At 44.8% G+C, this 10,141-nt stretch overlaps 1 protein-coding gene across 1 annotated transcript in view; it reads left to right on the forward strand.

The window, feature by feature from the left end:
* LOC311112479 (gamma-aminobutyric acid receptor subunit gamma-3-like) overlaps nucleotides 1–10,141 on the forward strand; it is a gene marked incomplete at both ends in the record, with an annotated part of 50,916 nt that overhangs the window by 33,541 nt on the left and 7,234 nt on the right. Inside the window, one exon of the mRNA XM_084155615.1 lies at nucleotides 8,409–8,546. Coding sequence (XP_084011741.1) covers nucleotides 8,409–8,546 — 138 coding nt within the window. The remainder of the gene's footprint in view (nucleotides 1–8,408; nucleotides 8,547–10,141) is intronic.

A 10,141-nucleotide genomic window follows, 5' to 3' on the forward strand; every position in this document is an offset into this window, starting at 1 on the left:
CACACCACCCACCCACTGGCGTGACAGAGCCGACAGACAGATTCTCGCTGTTTGATATTTTCACTTACCCCAGGGAAAAAACATTGGACATGTGGCGTGCTGCGTTCCCATGGCGATAATGGCAGCAGGTAGCCTAGCGGTTAGAGCGTTGGGCCAGTAATCAAAAAATTGCTGGTTTGAATACCTGAGCCGACAAAGTGAAAGATCTGCCGATGTGTCCTTGAGCAAGGCACTTAATTTGCTCCAGGGGCACCGTACTGCTATGGCTGACCCTGTAAAACAACACATTTCACTCACAGGAGGTTGGTGGCACCTTAATTGGGGAGGACAGTTTTGTGGTAATGTCTGGATTGGAATGGTATCAAACACATGGTTTCGCGCTGTTCCAGCCATTATTATGAGCCGTCCTCCCCTCAGCAGCCTCCACTAATTTCGCTGCACCTATCCGGTGTATGTGATAATAAAACAGATATTTTTTAATTAAATGAGTTTTATTAGTTAATCAATGTGGATTTTCTCACCTTTCAGATCTTTAAAGGGATAGTTCATCCAAATTACAAAATGACATATTGGTTTTCTTACCCTGTAAGCAGTCTAGGTATGACAGCAATACATGCTTTGGTTTACCTCATATTTTAGCATTTGTGGCACAATTCCCATTCAAGTCATACCGATATAAACAGTTTTCGCACATCGTCCAAAACATCCCAAAGTATCTCAAATGTATTGTGAAGCTCAGCAAAGTCACTTGATTTGAACATGAGGTGTGAAAAATGCTAATATCGGTCCCATGACTTGAATGGGATTTGTGCCACAAATGCTAAAACATTGCCAGGGAAACTAAACCAAAGCATGGATTGATGTCATACCTTGTCTATATACTGCTTACAGGGTAAGGAAACCAATGACATTTTGTAATTTAGGTGAACTATCCCTTTAATTAGGAAGTGCATCGTGGCTCAATCTAATGAGAAAAAGAGAATCCCAGATAAGGGATGAGTCATTTCTGTCCATTGAAGTGTTTATAGACAACCAAACATAGAGCACAGTGGATATAGGCTGCTATACAAGGATTCATGGACATCTGACCCTGATACATTCTCTTTGCTTCGACCCGAGCTATTATCTGTGCAGAGGAGGAGAGAGGAGGTTGGTAAGGCTGTCGACCATGGCTCGTTTCTATGTCGCCTACAGTACAAAGTGGGATATGTCAATAACTGACCTTTACCAGTGAAGAGTCAATCCCACAGTGCACTTATTGTACTCCTACCAACTTAATGGAGAGTATGTGGTTTCTCTCGTGTATGAGCGTGCACAAACGTTCCCATATATAGCGTGCGCGCCCCATTGGTGTAAAAGTTCAGTCACCTGCCGACATGGCATTCATGTTTATTGCCTGCACCATGGAGTAAATAGCCTAAACTTACCTTTCTTGCTCCTCGTTATTGGATTGGACTTTCACTATGTCACGGACATAGTACTGGCGACGAGGCGGATCCGGACTGGAATGTTTGAAGAGGATTCGTGAGGAAACATAAAAGTGGATTTTCCTTTTCTGATCATGGCTTTGTATGGGAAGGTTGAGGAGTTTGTTGAGGAAAATCATAGGTCTTGGGAGAAGTATGTTGAAAGGTTAAAATGTTTTTTTGTGGCTAAAGAATCGCGCTGTGCTGCTCTGTGTGCGGGGCAGTGACATATTCTACACTGAACAAAAATACATCATACAGTGGGGAGAACAAGTATTTGATACACTGCCGATTTTGCAGGTTTTCCTACTTACAAAGCATGTAGAGGTCTGTAATTTTTATCATAGGTACACTTCAACTGTGAGAGACGGAATCTAAAACAAAAATCCTGAAAATCACATTGTATGATTTTTAAGTAATTAATTTGCATTTTATTGCATGACATAAGTATTTGATACATCAGAAAAGCAGAACTTAATATTTGGTACAGAAACCTTTGTTTGCAATTACAGAGATCATACGTTTCCTGTAGGTCTTGACCAGGTTTGCACACACTGCAGCAGGGATTTTGGCCCACTCCTCCATACAGACCTTCTCCAGATCCTTCAGGTTTCGGGGCTGTCGCTGGGCAATACAGACTTTCAGCTCCCTCCAAAGATGTTCTATTGGGTTCAGGTCTGGAGACTGGCTAGGCCACTCCAGGACCTTGAGATGCTTCTTACGGAGCCACTCCTTAGTTGCCCTGGCTGTGTGTTTCGGGTCGTTGTCATGCTGGAAGACCCAGCCACAACCCATCTTCAATGCTCTTACTGAGGGAAGGAGGTTGTTGGCCAAGATCTCGCGATACATGGCCCCATCCATCCTCCCATCAATACGGTGCAGTCGTCCTGTCCCCTTTGCAGAAAAGCTTCCCCAAAGAATGATGTTTCCACCTCCATGCTTCACGGTTGGGATGGTGTTCTTGGGGTTGTACTCATCCTTCTTCTTCCTCCAAACACGGCGAGTGGAGTTTAGACCAAAAAGCTCTATTTTTGTCTCATCAGACCACATGACCTTCTCCCATTCCTCCTCTGGATCATCCAGATGGTCATTGGCAAACTTCAGACGGGCCTGGACATGCGCTGGCTTGAGCAGGGGGACCTTGCGTGCGCTGCAGGATTTTAATCCATGACGGCGTAGTGTGTTACTAATGGTTTTCTTTGAGACTGTGGTCCCAGCTCTCTTCAGGTAATTGACCAGGTCCTGCCGTGTAGTTCTAGGCTGATCCCTCACCTTCCTCATGATCATTGATGCCCCACGAGGTGAGATCTTGCATGGAGCCCCAGACCCAGGGTGATTGACCGTCATCTTGAACTTCTTCCATTTTCTAATAATTGCACCAACAGTTGTTGCCTTCTCACCAAGCTGCTTGCCTATTGTCCTGTAGCCCATCCCAGCCTTGTGCAGGTCTACAATTTTATCCCTGATGTCTTTACACAACTCTCTGGTCTTGGCCATTGTGGAGAGGTTGGAGTCTGTTTGATTGAGTGTGTGGACAGGTGTCTTTTATACAGGTAACGAGTTCAAACAGGTGCAGTTAATACAGGTAATGAGTGGAGAACAGGAGGGCTTCTTAAAGAAAAACTAACAGGTCTGTGAGAGCCGGAATTCTTACTGGTTGGTAGGTGATCAAATACTTATGTCATGCAATAAAATAGAAATTAATTACTTAAAAATCATACAATGTGATTTTCTGGATTTTTGTTTTAGATTCCATCTCTCACAGTTGAAGTGTACCTATGATAAATATAATTACAGACCTCTACATGCTTTGTAAGTTGGAAAACCTGCAAAATCAGCAGTGTATCAAATACTTGTTCTCCCCACTGTATATACAAAAGTATATATGATGCCACACCCATTGCTGACAGGTGTATAAAATCGAGCACACCGCCATGCAATCTCCATAGACAAACATTAGCAGTAGAATGGCCCGTACTGAAGAGAGTGACTTTCAATGTGGCACCGTCATAAGATGCCACCTTTCCAACAAGTCAGTTCGTCAAAATTCTGCCCTGCTAGAGCAGGTCAACCATAAGGGCTGTTATTGTGAAGTGGAAACGTCTAGGATCAACAACGGCTCAGCCGCGAAATGGTAGGCCACACAAGCTCACAAAATGGGACCGGCGAATGCTGAAGCGCGTAGCGTGTAAAAAATGTCTGTCCTCGGTTGCACCACTCACTACCAAGTTGATAACTGCCTCTGGAAGCAACGTCAGCACCAGAACTGTTTGTCAGGAGCTTCATGAAATGGGATTCCATGGCCGAGCAGCTGGAGTGGTGTAAAGCTCGCCACCATTGGACTCTGGAGCGATGGAAACGCGTTCTCTGGAGTGATTAATCACGCTTCACCATCTATAAGTCCGACGGATGAATCTGGGTTTGGCGAATGCCAGGAGAACAGTTTGGAGAAGGCCCTTTCCTGTTTCAGCATGACAATGCCCCTGAGCACAAAGCGAGATCCATACAGAAATGGTTTGTCGAAATCGTTGTGGAAGAACTTGACTGGCCTGCACAGAGCCCTGACCTCAACACCATCGAGCACCTTTGGGATGAGTTGGAATGCCGACTGCGAGCCAGGCCTAATCGCCCAACATCAGTGCTCAACCTCACTAATGCTCTTGTGGCTGAATGGAAGCAAGTCCCCGCAGCAATGTTCCAAAATCTATTGGAAAGCCTTCCCAGAAGAGTGTAGGCTGTTATAGCAGCAAAGGGGGCACCAACTTCATATTAATGCCCATGATTTTGGAATGAGAGGTTTGACAAGCAGGTGTCCACATACTTTTGGTCATGTAGTGTATAAACGCAACATGTAAAGTGTTGGTTCCATGTTTCATGAGCTGAAATAAAAGATCCCAGAAATGTTCCATGTGCACAAACAGCTTATTTCTCTCAGATTTTGTGCACACATTTCTTTACATCTCTGTTAGTGAGCATTTCCCCTTTGCCAAGATAATCCATCCACCTGACAGGTGTGGCATATCAAGAAGCTGATTAAACAGCATGATTATTACAAAGGTGCACCCTGTACTGGAGACAATAAAAGGCCACTCTAAAATGTGCATTTTTGTCGCACAACACAATGCCACAGATGTCTCAAGTTTTGAGGGAGTGTGCAATTGGCATGCTGACTGCAGGAATGTCCACCAGAGCTGTTGCTAGAGAATTTAATGTTCATTTCTCTACCATAATATGAATTTCTCTACAATGTCGTTTTGGCAGTACGTCCAACCTGCCTCACAACAACAGACCATGTGTAACCACGCCAGCCCAGGACCTCCACATCCGGCTTCTTCACCTGTGGGATCATCTGAGACCAGCCACCCGGACAGCTGATGAAACTGTGGGTTTGCACAACCGAAGAATTTCTGCACCGTCTCAGGGAAGCTCATCTGCGTGCTCGTCAACCTCACCAGGGTCTTGACCTGGCTGCAGTTTGGCGTCATAAATGACTTCAGTGGACAAATGCTCACCTTCGATGGCCACTGGCATGCTGGAGAAGTGTGCTCTTCACGGATGAATCCCGGTTTCAACTGTACCGAGCAGATGGCAGACATTGTGTAGGGCGTAGTGTGGGCGAGCAGTGTGCTGATGTTAACGTTGTGAACAGAGTGCCCCATGGTGGCAGTGGGGTTATGGTATGGGCAGGCATAAGCTACGAACAACGAACACAATTGCATTTTATCGATGGCAATTTGAATGCACAGAGGTACCGTGATGAGATCCTGAGGCCAATTGTCATGCCATTCATCCGCCACCATTACCTAATGTTTCAGCATGATAATGGATGGCTCCATGTTGGTATGATATGTACACAATTACTGGAAGCTGAAAATGTCCCAGTTCTTCCATGGCCTGCATACTCTCCAGACATTTCACTCATTGAGCATGTTTGGGATGCTCTGGATCGAAGTGTACGACAGCGTGTTCCAGTTTCCGCCAATATCCAGCAACTTCGCACAGCCATTGAAGAAGTGTGGGACCCCATTCCACAGGCCACAATCTACAGCCTGATCAGCTCTATGCGAAGGAGATGTGTTGCGCTGCATGAGGCAAATGGTGGTCACACCAGATACTGACTGGTTTTCTGACCCACGCCCCTACCTTTTTTTAAAGGTATCTGTGAACAACAGATGCATATCTGTATTCCCAGTCATTTGAAATCCATAGATTAGGGCCTAATTTATTTATTTCAATTGACTAATTTCCTTATATGAGCTGTAACTCAGTAAAATCTTTGAAATTGTTGCACGTTCCGTTTATATTTTTGTTCAGTGTTCTCTACTCGCTCTGGCCCTTCCCACTGCAAAGAGTTCTGAACATATAGTGGCATGTTTGAAGCGGTATTTCAGCCCAGCTCCGTCAGAAATTGTGCAGAGATGTAATTTTCATAATTGTAAACAAAAGGCAAATCAGAATATCTCCAGTTTCATTGCTGGTCTGCGCAGGCTTTCGGTGTACCATCATGTTGGAGATCAGCTGGAGCTGATGCTGCTTGACAAAATTGTTAGATGAGTCTAATGGCTGAGCCCAATCTGACATTTAGAGTGGCTGAGGAAAAAGCCTTGGCGGCTGAGACTGCTGCAAATCATGCCTGTCTGCTTCACCCTGAAAGACCAGGTCCTCCGACTGTGTCTGACATTCATCTCGCTGAACGTAGCAGTTGGCCGGTGCGCACGGAGGGGGCGGAGTCAGAGTCCAGAGAGGACTTCAGAGCCTGTTTCAGATGTGGAGGTGCCCGTAATTCCAACAGCTGTAGGTTTAGTGCTGCAACCTGTCACTACTGTAAACGTAGGGCACATATAGCTCGACTCTGTTTGAAAAGTTCCCAGTCCCAGGTCTCAGGCAGCTCATTCATGCCCACTAGGACCACACAACAGACACACTTGGTAAACTGTGACCCAGACCCTGAGGAGTATGTTATCTATAGTACCCATGGAGGGCCACAGCCTGAGAGAGAGAAGTCAATTTTTGCTGCACCCAGTGTTGAGTTCCTGGGGTTCCACGTTGACAAGGATGGCGTGCGACCGACCCTGGATCAGGTAAAGGCCATTAAGGAGGCACCTTCTTCCCAGAACAAATCTGAGCTTCAGTCGTTTTTTGAGGCTTCTCAACTTTTACAGCTGCTTCCTGCCTGATAAAGCTACAGCTCTTGCATCGCCTACTGGACCAGGCAGCTCCCTGGAGTTGGAACGACACTCACAAAGAAGTCTATAAAGAGGCTAAGTAGCTGCTGCAAGCAGATGGGCTGCTAGCCCACTCTGATGATAGAAAACCCTAGTTACTGGTCTGTGATGTGTCTCCATATTGGCTCGGTGCCTTGTTTAGTCATGTGGAATCTGATGGTCGGGAGGCACCTGTGTGCTACGCATCTAGGACCCTAACTGTCGCTGAATCGAACCATGCCCAGCCGGATAAAGAGGCCCTGTCAAGAAGTTCCATCAGTATTTGTCAGGTTGCCATTTTGTGGTCTACACCAACCACAAGCCTTTGCTGGGCGTGCTTCATCATATGAAGCCCATGCGCCAGATTATTTTCACATGCATGGTCAGATGGAGCCTGACACTGGGACCTCATAGTTATGAGCTCTGCTATCGTCCAGGGAAGCAGCTGGCTAATGAAGATGCCCTGATGTGCCTGCCACTAACTACCCCTTTGTCTGAGCCACCACCTCCCTGGGAAGTGATGCTGTTGGAGGTGGTGCATGATGCCCCTCTCCATGCTTCTAGGATAGCCGCACTGACCTTCAAGGATCCTGTTGTCTCAGCATGTTACGACGGCCTCTACTGGGAAGAGTCCAGCCGAGCAGGCGATTGACAACTGCTTTAGATTGGCTGCACCCGGACTTGGTAAGTGACATGTGGAGGATGATGCAGACAGGGGCCATGATCATTTAAGGCATTTTCTACCCGTCGAGTCTGTGTACATGAGGAGCTACTCTGGAGGCCCTAGGTAGGTCCTTGCGGTCGTGGAAGAAGCCACTGGACCTGTCTCTTACAGGACTTGGACGCCTGACGGTCAAGTGCACCGCGGCCATGTGGATCAGCTGCGGGGCCATGAAGCAGCAGCCCCCTTTGCTGCAACCTCCCTCACTGGCCTGGATGCCCTGGACACTATGCCTTTAGGAGGAAGTGCCAACTCCAGAGCCAAACCCTGATACTCAGCCCAAACATGCAGCTGAGCCCTAGCCTAAACGTACCTTTCTGCCTCCTCGTTATTGGATTGTTCTTTCACTATGTCATGGCATAATAGTTTCTAAGATATTGACATACACTCCACATCATCTCACCAGCTTCCCTTTGTTGTAGCTTTCGCTGATGTGAATAACATTGTCGCTTTGTGTGTGTATGATACACACCTTATAATAACATGTTAATGGGATACAGTTCACCTGCTTGAAATCATCAGAGCACAATGAAGTGATTCATTTCCATTGCATGGCTTTCAAATTAGATTTCACAGGCTCACACGCACTTCTGTGAAACGTGAAGGTCAACTCTAGCATCAACACAACGCTCTCTCACAGTAACTCAACGCCTCCTATTACACTCTGTTGTGTACCTTTGCTTCCCCTTTTACAGCACTTTACTATGGCTCTGTTGTTTACTTTTTAACAGTCTAGTGGTGCTCTACTCTATACTATGTGTGTGTGTGTGTGTGTGTGTGCGCACCCGTGCGCATGTGCGTCTGTGTGCTCTTCCTGTATTTAAGTTTATTTAACAGTATGCAATTAGTAGGTTTTATAATACATAAGGTTTTATAATACATATATAGGAATATGTCCAATAAGACCCCTCAAACAATAAAACATGTATTTGTCAGATTGGAGCATAAATCATATTTCATTAGAATGAAATGCTACCATAGGATCACAGGGTCACTGTGTATTTACTTTACTTACAGATGGTTACCCCAAGGATGAAATGATTTACAAATGGAAAAGGAACTCCATCGAAACCTCAGACCAGAAGTACTGGCGCCTCTACCAGTTTGACTTCATGGGCCTGCGGAATACCACAGACGTCCTCAAAACAACAGCAGGTACAGTAAATTAATTATCATACATTTAATACCCAAACAGCTGACCTTGTGTTCTTCACAACCAATAAAGTAAGTCCTCATCACAGCCCTTCGCTGGCTCCTGTGTTCTCCATCCAAGTTCTCTCTGAATTATTAGATATTGACTCATAAAAATTCCAAGGAAAAAGGACAAAGTTGTATTTTTGGCTGTTTAAAAATAAATAAAACTGTAAATGATCTGTCATATTCTCGTGTCTGTTAGCAGTGGGAGACAGCAGGCATTACCAGCTGGTGTCTTGAGGTGTGGTGCCACCACTCCAGCTTAAGTGAATTGCTTTTCCAGTCATTGTAAGCTATTGCATTGCAAAGACAATTGCTTTGCCAGTTTTGCAAGATATTGCCAGAGAGTAAAGACAATAGCTTCTCTTGGAAGATAGTCAAGTTATGTAGTATTATTGTACCATGGAAATGACAAAGACAGCATTTGGCAGGACAGAAAACAGGTTGAAATTGCACTTAGGAATAGTACTCTGGTAGTAGACTTAGGAGTAGTACTTTGGTAGTAGACTTAGGAGTAGTACTTTGGTAGTAGACTTAGGAGTAGTACTCTAGTAGTAGACTTAAGAGTAGTACTTTTAGGAGTAGTACTTTGGTAGTAGACTTAGGAGTAGTACTTTGGTAGTAGACTCAGGAGTAGTACTTAGGTAGTAGACCTTAGGTAGTAGACTTAGGAGTCGTACTTTGGTAATAATAATATGCCATTTGGCAGACGCTTTTATCCAAAGCGACTTACAGTCATGCGTGCATAAATTTTTGTGTATGGGTGGTCCCGGGGATCGAACCCACTACCCTGGCGTTACAAGCGCCGTGCTCTACCAGCTGAGCTACAGAGGACCACAGTAGACTTAGGAGTAGTACTTTGGTAGTAGACTCAGGAGTAGTACTTAGGTAGTAGACGTAGGAGTAGTACTTTGGTAGTAGACTTAGGAGTATTACTTTGGTAGTAGACTTAGGAGCAGTACTTTGGTAGTAGACATAGGAGTAGTACTTTGGTAGTAGACTTAGGAGTATTACTTTGGTAGTAGACTTAGGAGCAGTACTTTGGTAGTAGACTTAAGAGTAGTACTTTGGTAGTAGACTTAGGAGTAGTACTTTGGTAGTAGACATAGGAGCAGTACTTTGGTAGTAGATTTAAGAGTAGTACTTTGGTAGTAGACTTAAGAGTAGTACTTTTGTAGTAGACTTAAGAGTAGTACTCAGGGAGTAGATGTTGCCTTTATCATTCACTGTGTAATAAAACAGTGCAAAGGGCACAATGAAAGTACATGCACCTGACTTTCTAATTCAATGTGACATTTAACATATTGTTTCTCTGTAGACTGCTTGAAGCTCATCAGTAGTCCCCTCCGGTATAAAGGCAAACATATTTTTATATAAACCATCTGGATTAAAGATTCAAAAGATTTAATTATTCACTTAAATGATTTTCAGAGGCCTAGGATGTGGTTTGGTTTTAATACTGAATTCTACGTCGATTTATTTCCAACAATCATTCCTTGCGACTTAGGTTGTGTTTTACAAACAGGTATCTAATTATACTAATGAGTGGTGCTCGC

Source organism: Coregonus lavaretus (genome assembly GCF_964263955.1).
Source record: "Coregonus lavaretus genome assembly, chromosome: 38".
Lineage (NCBI taxonomy): Eukaryota > Metazoa > Chordata > Actinopteri > Salmoniformes > Salmonidae > Coregonus > Coregonus lavaretus.